Consider the following 20020-nt stretch of genomic DNA (forward strand, 5'->3'; position numbering starts at 1 on the left):
ACAGTGTTCTTTTGAATAGCAAAGTCTACATTTCAGCCAAAGTAACGACTGCAGCTTTGAAAAGCCAGTAGGGAAGAAGTACGTGATTTGGTAAAAAAATAAGGATGAAAACATTTCTCCTTCCTCCTTTCTTTAAAGGTCTGGTTAGCAAAATAGAACAATCAGAAAGAGTGTTAGTGCAGATATTTAGAACTTTATGAGATGATAAAAGCCAGCTTTGAAAAGTGAAAGGAAATTAAGAACCTGTGAATAAGTAAGTAACTAAAAGGGAGAAGGCAGAGGCAAAGTAGGTGAAGGCATATTTGTTGGGTGATAGAGGGCACACATGAGGGATGAGAAATATAACCTGTGCTTTACCGCATTTTATTATTTTATTTAGGTTACTAAGACCCATCCAGAAGACAGAGGCATGAACTTTCCTGGCTATCACTCAGCTGTTCAATGAAGGGTACCACTCTGTGACAGACACTTCATTATCTCCAAAAGTCATGGCATCCAAAATAGCTGGATATTAGGATACTTGCAATAATTAATTAATAGATGCCTGCACAGTACTCTGAAAACCTCCATTTATAGGATAAGTATTAATTTCAGATTACTCTTGTGCAGATATGTTTTTCCACTTCTCTTCACTCTCCTGGTGTTTTCTTTGCCTAGCTATAAGCACTGGAATGGGGGCCTCCTGGTGGTGGAATCTGTAACAGTCAAGCGGGAGGAAAGGCACATTTCTCTAGAAAGCAGTGAAACAGCTGATCTTTTATCTCTTGAGTTAGCTATAATGAAATAAAAAAAACAGAGAGAGAAAAGGAAGTGTCGGCTTTGTCAGTAAAATATAGGTGAGGTATTTAACATCTAGGATTCTAAAAGAAGGGACATCATTAGCTGCCAGCACTGGGGCAACAGGAATTACCTCACTGCTGAAAAATTTAATTGGGCAGGGAATTAATTTCAATATGCCAAAAAAGTTTTATTTTATAGGTTTTAAACTCAGTCTCATTTATCCCACCAGGCAATGTAGCAATTTTCTATACAATAACTAAAATAAATATTCTCTTTGATGTCAGAATTAGTCTAGAGTAAGTCTACTGAATTCACCAGTCAATGGGGTTTCCCTGTAATTATTGATATAACAGAGAACAATAATAATCCTGCAGTTTACATGAAAAAAGCCAAGAGGAACACTATGGAGTTAAAAGCAGCTCTGAGAACATCTAAGCTGTAGATTCTCTATCACTTGTGAACCAAAAACACTGAAGAAGATGCTCCAAATTAGGCTACCAAGAACAGCTTGGGTCTATTCCAAAATTTCCACACTGCCATGTGCTACAGCCCTATCTTCATCCTGTCAATCTCTCAGCCTTCCACCAGTGTTCCCAAAGATGTCTTCCTGGGAACATAGGCAGCCTCCTTATACAGTGACTGTACCATACAGGCTCTTCACCATTTAATGGGCTTTTGCAGTTCCTAAGGGATCTCTGTAGTTATTATCCTGGGAGAAAGAGTGTGTGCTAGGTGTTCTTTTTCCCACAGAGTGACAGACACAGAAGGATGCACAGTACTACACCATAATGCTTTTAACATAGCTGAAAATCATATGTCAAACTATATATATATCTATATATGTATGTATTTGCAATACACTGAGAGACAATGCTAGAAACAGCAACAGTCAGTTCTTGTCTCGGTATCTACCTGGTGTAGGTGGAGAAACAATGAGGAAAAGCTGCTGCCAAAATACCCTGGGAGGTTGGTGCAGTGAGGAAATTCCACAGCATTTTTCAAGGAAATGGAGTATGGCAAGAAATGAAATTTAGTCAAACCATGCAGAAGAAGAAAGATTCCTGTAGCAAATCACAGTGGAAATCAGACACTGAACCTCCTTCTCTTAGTCTCCAGGGGAAGTTTTCTGAACTCTTGTTGACAAGTCCTACCAACCATGAGACCATTCACACAGGTATTACCCACCATGGGCACAGCAACCAGGCACAGAAGGAAGCATTCACCTCACATGCCAAAGCAGTGGGGATGGGCTGCCTGGCTTTTTCCAGGTCTCTGCTCCACAGAAAGAGGCAGTCAGAGAATCACTCTGAGACCCTAGATGCATGAGACAGTTTTAGTTTTACAATAATTACAATGTGTTACTACAACAGTCACCCTGCTCAATGCAAGAACTCAAGCAACAACTGTGCTGAAACATACAGGTTTCTTCTAGGAAGGTGAACATTACTGGAAAAAAACCCCAACCAATGTGAGTGTTAAGAGCTCAGTCCCTCGCTATCCTGTGTGGTCCTTGGCTCTGACAAGCACCCAGGTGAGCTGCCTTCATTTTTTCATTTCAAAATTGTAATTCTATGTTCTCTCAGGTTTTCTTCCAAAGTTCTCGCCCTCATTTATCTGGACCTTCCTTTCATCTTTCTTTTCCAATATATGCACACACATATGGATAGTAAATGGTGATAGAAGCCACAACTACTTCACAAATACTTTGCTGTGAACAGTGAGTTTTTATTCTACTTTTAAGGGTGTTGACTTCCCCCCCACTCCATTATAATGACTTTTCTTATTGCAAAAATCACTGCATTCCAGTGCACAGACTCTGGTACACTGGGTCAGAAGGCAACTGGTTTTATAGCATGTGTCATGCAAGAACCAGATACTGGTTAACTGGACTACCAAAAGATACTGCAACACCAGATTTTTCTTGTCTCAAGTCACCAGGTTTAACTGTGCTATTTTTCCAATTCTCATTCCAAGCGAGCAATTTTCTGGTTCACTTAAGGCAGGGTGCCAATTAAGCACTCTGGGAATGAAAGACTGTTAGATAATTTTTTTTTTCCTGGAGTATTAATACATGTACAAACCAAATTCAGATGTTGGTGATTCTTTTCTCCTTTTATCTGCCTGCCCCCTTCTTTGTTTCCTTGTCTTTATTGTACCCTTTTAACTAAAGTCAGCATCTTAGTATCTCATTAATCCAAAATTTTCTAAAGAAAGCCCCAGGAAGTCCTCAACATAAGCTTTTTTAACAATGAAGCAAATAACTTCAGATCACTATTCTAACATACTGGAGAATTATTTTATAGGTTAGGAGTGGCAGTTTGCCTCTGTAACATAAAAAGTGCTGGTGATACGTGTTACACACCCGTGCCATTCATTCAAAATACTATCCAAACCAACTGCCACTGCCACCTCCCATGGAATACAAGGCAGCAAGCAACACAATGAATATAAATTTATTCCGTCATGTGCAGAAAGGGAGGACTTTGCAATGTGCACAAGAAATCAGGGTGCTGGGACTGCTTCAAAGGAAGGTGTGTGAGGAGCTGCTACTGTGGAGTCACTGTCCCTGGAGGTGTTTGAGAAAAGACTGTACATGGCACCTAGTGTCATGGTCGTGTTCACACGGTGGTGTTTGGTCAGAGACAGGACCTGATGGTCTCAGAGACCTTTTCCAACCTAACTGATTCTGTGTTCTGTATGATTCTTCTCTCTCCAACTCCTCACCCATCACCCCCTGAACCCGTGCAGGCCAGGACCCCAGACCTCCTCCACTTCTTCTCCCACGTTCCCAAGCAAGGAGGGGTTCTCTGCCTAATGGCGCTTAGTTATTTATCTGCAAAAACAAACAAAAAATCCCCACCAAAAACAATTCGAAAAACTCTTCCAAGCGAGTCGAGCGTTTTAGGGAAGGTGTTAAGGAAAACGCGGTCAGCACGGCGCTACCCTGACGCAGCCCACCCGAGAGCAGAGCCCGACCGCCAAGCCCGCTGCCCGGCCCTCCGCCCCCGTCTCCCTCCACCACAGGAGGCGGAGCGGAGATCCCGTCGCCACGGCAACGCGGCGGCCGCAAACCGCTCCCGGGACACGCGGCGGATCCCACCGGCGGCGGGCGGGGAGCGCCGGGAGCAGGCGCGGCCCGACGGAGAGGTGCGGCCCCCCCGGAATTAAGGCGAAGCTCGATGGAACAGCCCGGCCCAACCGCCCCCGCACCGTGGGGCTGACCCTACCACTGCGGCGGAGGGGGGATGGGGGGGGTGTTCTTCATCGGCTCTGCTCTTGCCGAGCCCGCTGCTTTCGCCAGTGAGATGCCGGGAGGGAAAAAAGAAAAAAGGAGCATTCCAGTAGTGGCCCGTGCGGGGAATAGCGCCCCGAGGTGCTCCTCTTCCAGCTCCTCGGCGTGCCCGTAGGGTGGTACGGCCCGTGCCCCCCGAGGTGCCGGGCCGCGTGGCGCTGGGGGTACCGGCCGAGGGCGGGGAGCGCGGGGAAGGGGGGCTGGGGGGAGGGGGTCACAGCTCGCACGTCCGTCCGTCCTCTGTCCGCTGCCCGCCTCCGTCACGTGGCGGTGGAAGTGCGAGGGCCGTGCCCGTGGAGGGCCGGTGCTGCCTGGTGGCAGTGGCGGGGCGGCGGCCAGGACCCCCCCTCAGATCGCCATCTTGGCCTGAGAGCCGGGGGGCTCCGCCTGGGGAGAGCAGCCGCCTTGCCACATCACTGCTCTTGGCCCACAGCCTCAGACCGCTTGTGTCTCTCCTGCTCCTTCAGGAGCCCCGTGTAAGCCTGGCCAGCAGCGTGCGATGCCTCTCTTTGGGAGCTCCTTCAGCCCGAAGAAGACCCCCCCCCGGAAATGGGCCTCGCTGTCCAACCTGCACCTGGTGAGTCCCAGCACCTGCGGCTTGCTGCAGGAGTGCTTCCTTGGTGGCACGGGTGGGTGGCTCCTGCTGTGTGTGCCATAATCCTTACAAGAGCTCCCAGCTGCTTCTGGGGCAGGAAAAGGTTCTCCACCCAGAGGGTGGTCGGGCTCTGGAACAGACTTCCCAGGGCAGTGGTCACAGCACCAAGCCTGTCAGAGTTCAGGAAGTGTTTGGACAATACTCTCAGGTACATGGTGTAGCTCTTGGGGATGGTCCTGTGCAGGGCCAAGAGTTGGACTCAATGATCCTTGTGGGTTCTTTCCAACTCAGTATGTTCTATTATTCCAACTGTGCTGCTTTCTTCCTGCAGTGCAGCACCATTCCTGATCGCTGCTGACTATACATAAAGCTAGAAATGGAATAGCTCAGGGAAGAATCATCATCACCCCACTTGCAATCCAGAACTGTGCCACCGAAAACTTCTCACCAGTGGTCTCCAAGTGCAGGGAGATGAGTGTGTGGATGGGAGAAAGTGCAGGGATGGTAGTGAGAGGAGCCAGTCCTCTATCTACTGCAGCAGTACATGACCAAAGTAGGATATCAGGCTCCAAGGCCATTTGGACCATCATCTTCCACTGGACTGCCAGTCACTAAGAAGTGGGAGAGCAGGGGGTGGCTCTGAAATTCTGTGAAATGCTGAGTATGATCTTCTCCCTGCAGGATAGATCCACTCGTGAGATTGAGCTGGGCCTGGAATACGGCACCCCCACAATGAACCTTGCTGGCCAGAGCCTGAAGTTTGAAAATGGCCAGTGGGTGTCAGGTAGAGTGCAGCTCAGCTTGCTCTGGTTTGAAGTAGCCACAGTTGGCTGACAATCTGTATTTTGACCTCCTTCTTTCCTCCAAGAATCAGGAAGCTTCCTGGGGGATCGAAGGGAATTGCAGCGCTTGCGCAAACGAAACCAGCAGCTAGAGGAAGAAAACAACCTACTTCGGCTGAAAGTGGATATTCTGCTGGACATGGTGAGCCTTTGCCCAACTCCTGCATGCCCATAGCAGTGGGGATGCCCAAGCAAGGGGTGCTGGGTCCCCTGAAAAAGGCTGCTCTCACTGCACCCCACTTCCTGCTTTACCCTACCATGCAACACAGGTATAATGGCAAAGTGCTGTGGGAGTAAAGCCTGATCCCTTCTGTGAGAAGAGGGGACAGTTTCCCCCACATCAGAGCTTGTTGAGAACACTGTGACTGAGGAGATAGAAGCCCCTGCAAGTGCCGTGCCTCTTCTTTCCCTTTCTGCACAGAATATGGCATTTTTCTTGCCACTCTGTCCTCTGCCCTAACTTTGAAACTGAGTTACAGCCATCCTCTCTGGTCACAGAAGATTAAAGCTTCCATCTGATGTCATGAGGGGTGTGACATCTATTCTGTGTGTAAACCTGTGGATGAATGAATTTCAACTTTACCCAGAGATCACAGCTTTCATGCTTAAAATCTGGAGAGACATTCAGTGAAATAGAACACACATCTCTTCTCAGGTCATAAGTGATTTAGCCTTTATGTCAGTCTGAACAAATACTTCTTTCCTTACTCTTCACGTGTTTTAAAACTGGAAGGTGGCTTTTGTGGCTGGAACACTTAGCAGAAGCCCTAGCTGCTCTCCAGGTTTTCCAGGCGAGCTCAGTGAAGTGTGAAATGGTAGCTTCCCCCTTGCTCAACAGGAACAAATTCCCTCCTGCAGGTCCTGGCTTGTGGCTGTAAATCTCGGTTGTGCTGTGAGGTTGGAAAAGCCTCGCAAGCTTTTAACTCACTCCTGTTGTTGTTTGCTGTGTGTTCCAGCTCTCTGAAACCACTGCCGAGTCCCACCTGATGGAGAAGGAGCTGGAGGAGCTGAAGCAGCACAGCCGGAAAAAGAAGTGAACAAGAGGTGGCCAGGCTGGTTCTGGGTCTTGGCCCACGGGATGCTGGGGCTGGCTTGGGCCTCCCAGCCATGTTGGTACTGTGTGGAGGTACTTTGTTTCACGGGACCACGAGTGCCAAGATGCCTCCAGCGTCGTGTGGTGCCACGGGTACTGCTAATGGCTGGTTTGGCACCACAGCACTGTTAATTAACACGATTTTCCTCAGAGCACTTTACCTTAATATGTTTCCTCACTGCAGCCCAGCATAGGTACCCTATTCTTTAAAGCAGCTGGACAACGGGCGGTGGAGAAGATCTGTCTCCATGAGGGCTCCTCCTGCCTTCTCTGCTTACAAAAGCGGGGGGACCTCTGCCCGCTCCCCCTAGGGAGCCTGGGGGGTGCTTGTACAAGCCTCACCGTCTGCCTTGGGCGAGCAGGATGCTCGAGTTTCTCGTTCTCGAGAGTTTTGCGTATTTCACATAAAACCTTGCAATTAAAACCGGGTTCTGAGGGTGTTTGTAACGCGTCGCGCTGCGCTGCGGGGGCCGGGGCGGGGGGCGGCCTCTGCTCCTCCGCGCCGCCAGGGGCCGCTGCCTCGCCCGGGCTGGGTGGCGGGAGGGCCGCCGCGCTTCCGGCGGCGCTCTGGCCGCCGCGCCCTCCGTCCTGTCTGGTGGCGATGGCGGCCGCGGCGTCCGTGTCCCCGGAGGAGCTGCTGCCCAAGGGCGGCGCGGGCAAGGCCGAGGAACTGGAGGACGAGCTCGAGGAGGAGGAGGAGGACGACGAGGAGGTATCGGGGCGGGCGGCGGGGAAGGCCGGGCGGGCGCGGTGACCCCGCGGGGCGCGCAGGGCCGTGCGGCGGGGCCTGACATGGTGGTGCCGCCCGCAGCTGGACGAGACGCTGGCGGAGCGGCTGTGGGGACTCACGGAGATGTTCCCCGAGAGCGTCCGATCGGCGGCCGGGGCTACGTTCGACCTGTCGCTGACGGTAGCGCAGAAGATGTACAGGTGAGGGGGCGGCGGGCCTAGCGGGAGCCCCTCGGAGCAGGCCCGGCGGGCAGAGCGGGGGCGCGGGGCGGCTCCGCCGGCTTTCGCGGTGGCTTTGCTGCTGGTAGCGCAGTGCGGGGCCTGCGGGGAGCGGCGAGCCACGTTTTTTGTTTATGGGCGGCGTGGGAAGGGCGGGGATAAGGGGATACTCTGGAGCTCGGGGTTGGATATGGGGGAAGGCTGATGGGTGAGGCACGGAAGGGAAGCGCGGGATTGTGCCAATAAGTGGCTAAAGAACTGATTCTTAATGCTCTTTCTCCTTGGTAGATTCTCTAGGGCAGCTCTGTGGATTGGGACCACCTCCTTCATGATTCTGGTTCTTCCTGTCGTCTTTGAAACCGAAAAACTGCAGATGGAGCAACAGCAGCAGCTGCAGCAGCGACAGGTGAGGCAGGAAGGCCCAGCCCTCTCTGCCGGCCCTGCAGAGTTGGCCGGGAGTGCCTGCATATCCCGCTGTGAGCAGCTGCTGAGGGAGCTTGGGAAGAAGGGTGCAGTCTGTTGTGTGCTGTGGCCTCACTCATCCCACCAGCTGCTCTGTCTGGATGTTCTAACAGGACAATCGTGCCCAGTTGCAGTGCCAGGCTGGCGGCAATCCCAACCTGGCTTTCACCAGCCAAAATCTGCTGTGAGGGGCTGAAACAGGGGCTGTTGTCAGGCACTGGTCTTGGCTGCTGCAGCAGGCGTGGGACTGGTGCTGCAAAGTGCTACCAATACCTGGCGGGGGGGGACACCATGGGAAGGCATCTTGTGTCCTTGAAACCCCTGAATTGATTGTTTTCTTTCCAGATCCTCCTTGGACCCAACACAGGGCTCTCAGGGGGAATGCCAGGGGCCCTGCCTCCGCTATCTGGAAAAATCTAATTTGCGGGAGCTGAGTTGGATTCGTATCAAGTGGGAAGACCTTGCGATTATGATATATTGAACTGTTGATTTGTTGGGCCAGGGCATTTTTTTCTTTTTATTTTTGCTTCTCCTTTGGGACATTGACCTGTTCATAACAAGGGAGGGAAGCCCCCCTCTGGACCTGATGATGGCTCCTGTCTGCATCCCCCTCTCCTTTAGAAATCATGAGTATTTCCTTTTATTCAATCAGTATGCCATAACCAGTTACAGACTTGGACCGGGGGAGCTCCTCTGCCAGCTTCTTGCCCCCACAAAACACCCCGGGGCACAGGTCAGGCTTTGAAAAGCAGCAGTCAGACAGAACAAATGCTTTCCTGCCTGATTTGGAGCTGAAGGACAGTGGTGGACAGCAGAGGAAGGAGGGGTGCCGGTGGCAATCAATACCCCATGGAAAACACTCTTTGGGAAGATGCATCTGCAGAAACACTTTCACTGCAGCTGTGTGTGTGTGTGAGAACCGAGGGAGCAGCAGGCCAGGTTTGAGACGATCACATCCATGCGGATTCTCTGCCTCATGAAGTAGAACAGACATCAGCTGCGTATTTTTTTGTATGGAATATTAAATAAATCCAACCTGAGCAGTGTGGTTTTAATAGATGTCCTTGAGGGAGGCTCAGTTCTTTCAGAGCTGTCGGGGGATTTCTGGGTAGGGATCTCTCCATTTCATGCACAGCCTGGCAGTGCGGAACGCACCAACGTGGCTTTGTCACCTTCAGAGGGGTGGGGAAGCCTTGCGTGGCTTAAGGGAATTCTCAGGGAGGTGATCTTACCTCAGCACCAGTGCCCGCCGTTCAAGGTTCTTAACTCACAAAAAGGTGGTTTTATAACCAAAGAAAAAAAAATTTATTTATCCTTTACATACTTTGTTACAGAACAATTCAATTGAACGTACAGAAGTGATAGGACATTTATATGGAAACTTTTTTTTTTTCCATTTTTAATATTTGGTTAAACAAAATACATCTCTGTAAACAATCCCAAGACAAGGCTCTAACAAAACCAAACAAGCAAGAAAACAAAGAGGGGGCTTCCCCACTCCCGAGCAGTGGGACTGGACCAGCTCACCCACCCTCGGGCACAGCAGCCTCACCTTCCACGGGGATGTGATCATACACTTTCCCTTTACCTGAGCAGCTGGATCACACTGTTTCTCCCCCGGGAAAGCAGCTGACATACAAGGAGAGGAAAGCAGCCCCAAAGTATTTTAAAACATCTTTGCATATTGTGCACTGATCCATTGGCTTGCAGTTTCCATGCAAACAGGGTTTTTCTCCAAAGTGCAACTTCAATCAGCATAGAAAATGTTGCTGTTGAGATTAATATTTTCCCCTCTTGAAGAAATGGCTTCAAGTCAGGAGCAGAATGCCTGCAGGCTGAACATCCTGCCTGGAAAGTGTTTAAAAACTCTGCCAGCTGGTATTGGTCATTGGAATGTGTTACGAAATAGGACTTTTTAAAACGTTAAGAGCCATTTGCCCTTGACTATGGGAGGCTGTGCTCAATGGACTGCAAAAGAGTGCTTGCCAGGTGTCCAGGGGTCAGCAAACACCATCGTCCCGTCCTCATGTGGCCTCTCTTCTCTGTTGGGATGGTGCCATTTAGGTGGTCTCTCAGGTTCGAGCACCTGCTCATGCGTTTGCAGAGCTCTGAAGAGAAAAGTAACTGAGAAAAGGTCGTTACAAGCCCTCCTTTCACCAGCTCAAACATCAGTGATGAGTTTCCTGCATGATGGAACAGGATTCTTCGAGCTCCATCAGGTCCCAGAGGTTGCTGTTCAACCAAGACATGTAAAGATGGAAGCAAACAGCAGCTCAGCCAGGAAGCGCTAAACACAATGAGTCAGTTCCAAATTCACCATTTCTTCCTCCTGCCATGGAAGGCATGGCTGAGCTACAGCTCGCCTGGGTGACTGGGAAACAGCTGGTGGAGATTCCTCTTGGTGTCTCCATGTCTAGTCTCTCTTCCCCATGGAAGGCAGGAAAAAGCAATTCACCCATTAATGGAATGTTTGTTGGCCAACACTAAAGGAGAGGTTGGTTCAACTACCAAGCCAGGGTGTTTCCAATGCCTGAAAGTTCTGGTGGACCCTCTGTAGCTCCCACACCAGCGGCTGGTAGCAACAAGAGGGCAAAACTGACTGCTATAAAGGCTTCCCTCCTCAGCCCATTTTTATTTTATAACTTGACCTCTTTCATTTCACATGATATCCGTGACTGTAGGCTAGACTTTTGGAGAGAGGAAAATAAAGGGAATTAATTTCTTTGAAAACCTCTTCAGCTTTATTCCTCTCTCCAAGGAGTCCCTAAACTACTGGGTGACCATGCAGAAAACCAAAATAACTGTTAAAAAATACTAAGAAAAACCCTACCGTAGCATGAAGAAACCTAAGCAGACTGTGGCCTCTCTTCAGTCCAGAAACTTGATACTCCTCAGTCAGCCTGTGCTTGCTGTTTCCATGTGACCTTAGCCAGACACACACTGCCAAACAACTGCTCACCACATACATAAATCCTTGGAGACCCTGGGGAAGAATCCTCTAGCTACCTGAAGAATTTCTTGGAAGATGACACTGGTTTTATTATTGTTTCCTAATTCCTGGCACAAACCAGCCCTAAGAAGCAGAAGGTCGTGCTGAGCACCGTACCATTCCTAGTGTTTTGAGTGTCCTGAGAGACCCTTAGGAATTGCAAATGTCTTCACGACAACTTGTTTTGGAGGGAGAGAACTGTAAAGAGATGGCAGCGTGCTCAGCCCCTGCTCCTTCCTGACAAGCGCTGGAGGGAGCAGCGTCCCACCACACGCAGCCTTGAACCACATGGGGAAAGGGAAGCCAAGGGTTTCCAGGCACTCTTTCCCCCAACCCAGTTCTTCAAAAGCACGATGCCTTCCAGCTGGCCAAAGGGCACTGCAGCTATCAACCTTGTAATTAAAGTGATTGCCTTCCAGTTTCCTCCACTCTGCCCTCAGTTCTTCCCCACCCACCACCCCCAATGTCCTGCTCCACTGCCCTATTGCACCAAGGAAGGAGGAGAAGAGCCTAACAAAGGAAATTCCAGACAAGAAGAGTCGGGGCACCCATTATCCAGGTTTTAGGACATCAGGAGTTTGGTAAAGGGGAAGAACTGTAGTGGGAGGACAGAGTCAGCCCAGGTCACACGTCAGCTCTCCAGGTCTGATGTGCTTCCACCTCCTCTGGCACCACCAACAGGAGTTCACAGTTCTTTCCTCTCAGCTGGTGTTTCAAAAATTTCCTATCATAAAGAGAAAGATCAACAAATGCTACTGAATTTAGAACTTTGTCATCTGCAACAACAACTAAATGCAACTAACTATTCAGATGTGACAAGAAATGGGGGGAAACTCCCAGTCTTTAGTTATTTTATGACAGAAAAAACCCACAAACAAACTTGCCCCAATAGATTCAGCCATCTCTACCCAGAAAATTCTCAGAATCAGACAGACATTATCTTAACCTCAGCAGAGATGAGTCTATATAGATGCTACTTTCTTACTTGCCAAGGTAGGAAAAACAGAATTAAAACCAAGTTTAGTTTCTTCATATTTCCAAGATCAAGAATCGCACCGTAACTTAAAATAATTCCAACAAATCTGGGAAAAATCTTTTCCTTGTGAAAAAAGAACACCCCATCATTTAGATGTCCTTAGTAGCAGTGTATCACCTGGTCATTTGACGTGTTTTTTTAAACCCCTTTCTGCACCTAAGCTTTTTCTAATACCAAACTTGGATTACACTTCCAATAAATACAAAAGTCAAATCAATGTTTTCTCCAATATCCTTTGGTCCAGATGTCCAAAACTCCCAGTAGAGAAAGCCCTTATTTATTGCTGAAGAACAACAGACCTAGGATAAAATCCACCAGAACCTCTGCACAGTAGTTTCATAAGAGAGTTACTTTACTCCAGAAATTTACCAAAACTTCAGTGGCATGGCTGGCTCTGCAAGTACTACACAAGTGCAATCCCTATCTCAAAACAAGTCTAGTCAAGGCACCAAAGCTGCTAGTAGGATTTACAGCATGATGGAATGGAAACCAAACAGCAATCAAGAGCAGGTGAAAATTTACAAAGTATTTACAACGACTATCTTGTGTTAAGATTGAAAAGGGAAGGGGAGCCAAGCCGAAAGGGCGGCATATGCTTACATAGGAAAAGTTATTCCTAACAAACAGCTCTCACTGCTGTCAGGGATAAGGTTGCACTTTTAGTCTGGAAAGCCTTTTGTTGGAAACATACAGATTGGTACTACAGAGGCAAAGAATGCTGAGACTCTCATGTTCGAGGAGGGAGCAGGGCATAGCACATCTTGTTGCAGGTGTCACCCACTAATACCAGAGGTGGCCTCTACCTTCACCACTGACAGAGCCAGACACGTAAAAGGCCAAGTCGAGCTCTCCTGAGCTCATAGGGACACCACTGCCAAAACATTTCCCTAGCTTTGCACAAACGGGGCATAAATCCAAGTGGAGGCACAAGAACCTTATTACTCTCAAATTTTTACAATTGAAGGTCAGCCATACATGTTTCAATCGCCAGCTGTTTAAGGATGGATTTCTCACCTCCAACAGGGAAGGATTTGAGGAAATCCTACCTGAGCTCACTTTCACCTCCAATCCACTCGGGCACCTTGAGCTTGGAGTCGAGGTTGTAGTAGGTGCCTCCCACCTCCCGGACACAGATCCAGTGCTGTCGCTTGAGGGGGAGCTTCAAGGGGCCCCAGCAAAGGCTGGAGGGCAGATTCATGATGAAGCCCATCACGTTAGACAGGGCAATGGCGTTAACATCCCTGTAAGAGTGCAGAAAACAAGACATCAACAAGATTATGTTCTGGTGCTGTGACTTCAATCTCTTTCTCATTTTTACAAACAGTAGCCGCCTCCAGAATTACACAACTTGTCAGTACCTGCGCTTATCCCACCAAACCGCCTCGTAGCCTTTGGTCTGAAGTGCTGCCATAATCACGTTCACATCATAGTTCCCATTCCCCAGCATGCTCTTCTTGTGGGGGGTCACCATAGTGTTGGGAGACAGCCTGCAAACAGAAGAGGACACTGCTCTAGCAGGTGTCTGCTGAACCTGTACTCCACAGCTGGAAAGGGACTACTTGCTATATAACTTGAAGCCCATTTTCAGGGGTTTTGTGTTTAAATGCAAACTATTCCATCCCTCCTTATCCCTCATCAAACTGGCTGAGGGAACTAAGTAATACATTAAGAATAACTTTGATGCCTCCAAAAATCCTGCCTTTGATGTAAAAGATATCACAAATCTCTTCCCCCCTGGCCCTTGGACTGGTACTTCTGAAGGATGCTTCAATTATGATTTTTCCTCAATTTACAGTTGGAGTAAATGCCAGTTTGCTATTTAGGACAATGGCTATTACAATTTCAAGAGTTCAACAGTCAACACCAGTCTTGAAGACTGGATGAGAAAAAGAGGCAGGGGAAGTTGGCTGCAGGAAAGGTTGTTCTTCTTTCTACTCCACTGGTAAATGAAAGTATTCAGACACAAAGCTGTGAAGACACTTGGCATTGGGAGCTTTCTAAAGTGTTGCTGTTGCTAGATGATAAAAAAATATCTGCTGCTGCAGGTAGCTAAACAGATAATCCTGATGCGAACAAATCTCTTCAGCTTTGACCTCTAAGTTTGCTTAGACATCAATTGCATCACAGCATCTAAAAATGCTGAACCACAATCCATCATGTTCATATAACCACAGAATATCCTGAGTTAGAAGGGATCCACATGGAGTCCAACTCCTGGTCCCAAACAGGACAGCCCCAAGGATCATACCATGTGCTTGACAGCATTGTCCAAACACCTCTTGAACTCTGTCAGGCTTGGTGCTGTGACCACTTCCCTGGGGAGCCTGTTCCAGCGCCCAACCACCCTTTGGGTGAAGAACCTTTTCCTAATATCCAATCTAAACCTCCTCTGACATTGCTTCATGCCATTCCTTCAGGTCACCAGAAAGGAGAGATCAATGCCTGCCCCCCCACCTCCCCTTTGTGAGGAAGCTGTGGGCTGCTATGAGGTTACATGCCAAAATATACAACAGCCTTTGCACAAGTTCAGATAACGGATATGAGACATAACATGGAGATGCGTGGCAAAAAAGCCTGTTAGCCATTTTTATGGTTTTATGTTTCCCCCCTCTGCCTAAGAAATTTTCTAAGGAGGGAAAACAGGATGTATTATTATGAAGATGACAGCTGGAAAAGCAAGCACGGGGGAAACTGGGAACAGAGAATAACAAAGTCACTTAATGCCAATCCAAAGAAAGTCAAGCCTCAGATGAGTTCTGTTGTGATAAGTTGCTCTTTCCATTGATAAGGACTCTATTAATTCTGCTAATGCAAAGTTCAGATTTCGTATCATCCAAACATCCACGTTTTACCTGTCTCCCCTCCTGTGAACTCCATCCCCAAAACTCCTAATGTTCCTGCACGTTTTTCACTCGGCCTTTATTTAGCACACTGCATATTCTGCAGGCGTATTTCATCCACTGAAAATCCCTCAGCCCTTCTGCATTCCTGCCCTTGTTACTGAACAAATTATATTTCTTTAAAAAGGCGTCCATGCAGCAGTGGAGGAAGATGTTGGAAAATTCTTTTTAACTTTAGCACAGTAGTGTTTGATCCCCATATCTGTGACTAATGATTCATTTTGTACCATATAGTACTCTGTACAAATGCCAGAGATTAATGTGGCTTTCTGTTAACTCCCTACATCTGTGACTAATAGTCTTGTACCAGCTAGCACTTCCTTATTTACCTATATCAGGGATTAAGATGTACTAGCAGATGTCTTAGTTTTGGGAACAAAGATAGAGTGCCAGGGCAAAGAATGATAAGAGAAGTGCATTGTGACCTGACGACATTCTTGAGATATTCTCAAGGAGAAAAGATTCATTAGAGGGTCCAGAACCATAAATGGAAAATTTGGGGAATGGGATGTTCCCAAACGACCATCAAAGACCCTCAAAAGACCTCTACAGATATCCAAATAAATCCATGGAAATAATTAACATATATGCATGTATTCAGGAAATGTAATGCATATGTAATAGAAATGCAGTGAATATACACTGGTTTCATGCATATAACCTGGTCTGTTAGGCTGCCGGGTGCACATTAGGTGGAGCAATCCCCGTGCACCCAGCACACTGAATAAAGTAATGTCAGCTTTCTTACCTAACCAACTGGTTGGAGAGTTTATTTCTGTTTTCAGTGACACCCTGACAGCATAAGGCATTTGACAAGAAGAAAGCAGTGGATTTAATAGGGAGTTTCAGAGCAACTACGGCTGGAGAGGCTACTGACAAGTAGCTTTTGGCTTCAGCCTGAGTTTTTCTGCAGTGGAGCAGTCTGCAGCAGAACAGTCTGGGAAGTGAGTTCACCACAGAAGGGAGAGGAGCCCATAGTACCATGGTAAGAGGAAAAGCTGTTAATATCCACCGTGGGGCTGTATTTTACTAATCACAGAGATAGAACCTGCAGCTTGTCACAGCTCTTCCAGAACCTCCATAAAGTTGGCTGCAACTAATTCCTCAAGATCATTGTTTCAACCTACTAACGCTACTGAGCACCAGTGAGCAAGGAAAGCCTTACAATTCAGAGAGCCCTTTGGGCTGCAGAAGCACCCTCTCATGGCACCACTTGACAGAGACAAGTTTATTCAAGAGCTGAAAGAACACATGCATCTTTGTTCCTCCACATAAGTTCCAGAGCCCCAGAAATGCGATGAAGTGACCAGCATGGGCAACAAAAAACTGGCACCTGTGAGCAAACTTGCACCAAGAACCACCTCAACTTCTTGACTCACACATACCTAAGTAGGGTCCACAATCATGAGCTAAAGTATTCTGACTAGGCAAGGAATTAAATTGTTGGTTTGGTTTTTTTTTATCTAGCCACTAAGCTGAGGAAGACTGACAAAGTTGGACAGAAATCCAGGTAATAATCCTCCTGATCTTTCTCCACCAGAAACTTCCACTAACATGTTGTCTTAACACAAGGGGCTCCAAGATTCCTGCGTGCAGCTGTCTTTCCTAAGCAGGTCTCAATACGCAGACTCCAGTGAAGCAAAGAGATTTTGTTTGTATCTCCATGCAACACTTGGAACATTCAATCACACTTCCTGCAACAAAAACCAGACGAACATCAAAAAGGTATTTCTTGTTTTAGAGGAAAGAGGAGAGAAAGACTACAAAATCAGAGGGGCGCCAGGACCAAGTTTTGGCATACACTTGAGATGATAATCATCAGACTACCCTGGCCTTACATAATAGGATGCAGCAAAAAGGAAGCTAATGATTAAGCAATGTGGTTCAATCATTCTCCAAGGAATGTGGTAAAAGCTAGAGAGCTGATTTGTGATTTTGTTTCCTTGTCAACATTGGGTTCAAAAATCAGACCTCAACATTTTTGTAGGTTATTAAAAATATTCATCAGTCCTTTATCAATACATAGAATATGAGTGGACACAGGAAAGACAAGTGACATACAAAGGGCAACTAAATCCACGCTTCTTAAAGGGAAGTCAAAGAGCTACACACCAGTAGTCACCCAACAGAAATAGAAAGGCAGCGGCAATTCCTATGCATATCTTATAGTTCATCCATTTCCAAGAGGAATATCCATGTATAATTTCATACTACCATGGGGCTAAATCAATCTGTGTATCTTGATGTGTGTATTACGATGGAACAACTCCACGTTGGAATGAAAGATAAACTCTCCCTTCTAGGGAAAGAGGTCCAACAAGATTAATATCCAGTCTTTTTCTGAGAGGTTTCGTGCTGCACACTAATTCTGTCTCACCAAACACAGTGAAAGCGAACTAATTAGATCATCACAGTCCTTCTACCACATGAACTGCCTTTGTTTGCTTCAGGCCAAGAGCAATCCAGCTGTGATTAAGATTCTGACAATTGCTGCTCTGGAACAAAACCACAGTGTGTTTACACTGGACAAGGAGTGCCTTGAGCCTGCCATGGACCAGCTCCACTCCACCAGCAGGAGTTCTACCTACAATGCTATAACGAATAGCATCTTGATCGGATATTTGCTATTGTCCTTCACCACATTTCTTTTGCCAAAGACAGGCATGAGCTTGATGAATCAAGCACGAGTTTCATAAATTTGCCGGTTGGCATGAGAGCAGCAACACGCACACAGCTTCCTGCTCATCAGCACAGGGTACCGCAATTGCTTTGTCCCACAGCACCTGCTGCCGTGACGTGTGATCTCCCACCTGTCACCAACATAAGATGCTGGCAACAGCTGGTAACAGGTATTCAGCCATAATTTACACCATGTTGACAACACCTGCAGGTTGAGTATCAGAGGAGAGCCCTTCTCCTACATCATCACTTAGCTTCATCAGTGGTGGGTTACCAGAACTTGGGCTCATGCAGGAGAATTTCCACAAAGCATCAAAACACCACAAGATAAACACTGAGCAAAATATGAGCTATTGCACAGGCCACATTAATAATTTATATTCATCCCTATAAAACTCAAACCCACTTTATTAATTATCTGAAGCTGCTGGGAAACATTTAGCAATGCCACAGGAAACAGGCATCCAGCTACTGAAATTAAATCCAGTTTGAAAGAGTACATAGGGTCTTTCTGCATGGGAAAAAAAGACCATAATACTTGAAGAACTTCACTGAACCTCTTGAATAAGGAGTCACTCATTTGGCAAAACTCCTAATTTTCAAAAAACTGACAAGTGTTGCAGTACTAAGCCAGTAAGTTTTTACGATGACCTGCTGCCTTCATTCTCCCAAGGTAATCCCCAAATCCATTATTAACATCAACATAATTTATCTACACAAGGCGGAGGCAAAAATATGGAAGACAGGTAGAAGATGCATTAAGATGAGCAGGGAGGAAGACAGGACTCCAACCACGTGACAGCATCTGCAATAAAGCCCTTGGACCCAAAACTGGCAGCCAGAAAAGGTTAAGAAACAAGTAAAATGAGAAAGAACTTCTGCATGGAGAGGAAAAAAAAAAAGGCTGGAGTTAAAAAAAAAACCAAGATGCATTCAGTTCAAAGCAGTGGCACAGCCTTAATCCCTTCTTTTCTATTTCCCCCCAATTAAACACCTGATAATTCCTCCAATCAGCAGAGGACAAGGGAAAGCTAATGTCAGTACAGAGAGCATCGTACCTCTGGAAAATCTCCTGCAGGGTTTCCCTAGTGAAGGCGTTGCTGTCCTGGAAGACGTTGTTGAGGGCATGGAGGGCGCACAGCTCCCTGCGTTGCTTCTCATGGTAAATATGCTGTGGCGGTAGCTGGGATGGCTCTGGCGATTCCGATTTGGTCTTGTCACCTTTCCATGGCACACAACTCATTTTCTCGATGGGTGGATGGGGAGTAGGTGGTGAAAAATGAAGGAGGCTGAAGTTTCTGCCTCCACAGTCACAACAGCAGCCCACTGCCCCTTTCTTTTGTGGGCAAGCGCTGCTTCCAGCTTACAAACCCTCCTCTTGTGCTTCAGTTTATTCAGTAATTGCCTCTGACGGCTGGTTTTAAAAACCACATGAAGATCTGCAATGTATTTTTCCTCCCTCCTCCCATACCCCATAAAATGTAGTATTTCCCTCCCCTCCACAGAAAAAAAAATTAAAATGTCAAAATATACAGTTCTCCTTAGTGTAAAGGTACCAGCTGGAATTTATCACATCGCTCCTTTTCTTCCATCTCCTTTGGTCTATAGTGCCACTAAAAAAGGTACCCAGACCACGTCAGAAGGAGAGGCCCACCCGCAAAGTGCCAAAGGGGAGAAGATGAAGCCAGCACCTGGTGCTGCCTATGGGAGCACAGGGTGGTTAAGCACTTATCAGCTGCATTCTTCCATTCCTTTGGGAACTACTGAATCCTGACAGGAAGATGCCAACAGCTCGGGAAAGGAAACCGCCTCTTGCTAGGCCACGAGAAACCCAAGTCCAGGCTGCGGGGAAGGCGATTCCTCACAGGTCATCCTGCGCTCCGACAAAGGGAAGTCTCCGTTAGCAACGAGAAGCAGCACAAAACCCGTGGGAGCGACGACAGGGCAGGCGGGACCAGCCCCACGGCCTGCCTCGCACCTTTCCTCCCCGCCCCTCCCCACCCTACGTCCTCACAACCACCACCACCACCACCAAAACAACAAAAACAGCAGCAGCAACCCGTGCGGGAGCCGCTTCCCACGACCAAGGCCCAGCGACCCCCGCAGCCCACCGCGCTCAGGAGAGGCCCCCGTCTAACCCCCACCCCGCCCTTCGGGGCTCGCTGCCGGGCCGAGGCGCCCTCCCTTCCCCTCGGGAGGGTTCGAGGCGCCCCGCCAGGCCGGGCCGGGCCGGTCGGGTCCCGCCGCCGCCGCCGCCACCTCCTCCTCACCGCCCGCTCGGCCCCTCGGGCCGCCCCGCGCCGGCGCACGCGCGCGCCGCGCTCCGCTCGCGCCGCTGTCGCGCACGCACGCACACACGCGCGCGCGCCCCCCCGCCCCCCGCACGCGCCGGCGCCGGCCCCGC

The 20020-nt window shown here is 48.2% G+C and overlaps 3 protein-coding genes across 7 annotated transcripts; 2 read left to right on the top strand and 1 right to left on the bottom strand.

The window, feature by feature from the left end:
* The first annotated feature begins 3839 nt into the window (after nt 1-3839).
* On the top strand, nt 3840-7026 carry CBY1 (chibby family member 1, beta catenin antagonist). Of its 4 annotated transcripts, none has more exons than XM_032106094.1 (5): nt 3840-3927; nt 4506-4649; nt 5349-5451; nt 5536-5651; nt 6466-7026. In XM_032106094.1, exons 2-5 carry the CDS (start codon nt 4572-4574, stop codon nt 6544-6546), a joined length of 378 nt encoding a protein of 125 aa, XP_031961985.1. In that variant the 5' UTR covers nt 3840-3927; nt 4506-4571; the 3' UTR covers nt 6547-7026. The 4 variants fall into 4 exon arrangements, with proteins under 4 accessions (XP_031961985.1, XP_031961986.1, XP_031961988.1 ...); XM_032106095.1 differs by having other exon boundaries at nt 3846-3927; nt 4540-4649; XM_032106097.1 differs by lacking the exon at nt 3840-3927 and adding an exon at nt 4087-4191 and having other exon boundaries at nt 4540-4649.
* Nucleotides 7027-7159: 133 nt separating this feature from the next.
* Nucleotides 7160-9071, top strand: TOMM22 (translocase of outer mitochondrial membrane 22). The gene is made up of 4 exons (XM_032106101.1): nt 7160-7314; nt 7414-7532; nt 7839-7956; nt 8358-9071. The coding sequence occupies exons 1-4, from the start codon at nt 7204-7206 to the stop codon at nt 8430-8432; spliced, it is 423 nt and encodes a 140-aa protein (XP_031961992.1). The 5' UTR covers nt 7160-7203; the 3' UTR covers nt 8433-9071.
* A 434-nt stretch (nt 9072-9505) lies between these two features.
* Nucleotides 9506-19932, bottom strand: JOSD1 (Josephin domain containing 1). Of its 2 annotated transcripts, none has more exons than XM_032106099.1 (5): nt 19887-19932; nt 18675-19489; nt 13396-13524; nt 13084-13278; nt 9506-11725 (listed from the first exon to the last, which is right to left on the bottom strand). In XM_032106099.1, exons 2-5 carry the CDS (start codon nt 18857-18859, stop codon nt 11626-11628), a joined length of 609 nt encoding a protein of 202 aa, XP_031961990.1. In that variant the 5' UTR covers nt 18860-19489; nt 19887-19932; the 3' UTR covers nt 9506-11625. The 2 variants fall into 2 exon arrangements, with proteins under 2 accessions (XP_031961990.1, XP_031961991.1); XM_032106100.1 differs by lacking the exon at nt 19887-19932 and adding an exon at nt 19761-19856.
* Between the last annotated feature and the right edge of the window lie 88 nt (nt 19933-20020).

This window comes from Corvus moneduloides, chromosome 4 (assembly GCF_009650955.1).
Source record: "Corvus moneduloides isolate bCorMon1 chromosome 4, bCorMon1.pri, whole genome shotgun sequence".
NCBI classification, from domain to species: Eukaryota; Metazoa; Chordata; class Aves; order Passeriformes; family Corvidae; genus Corvus; species Corvus moneduloides.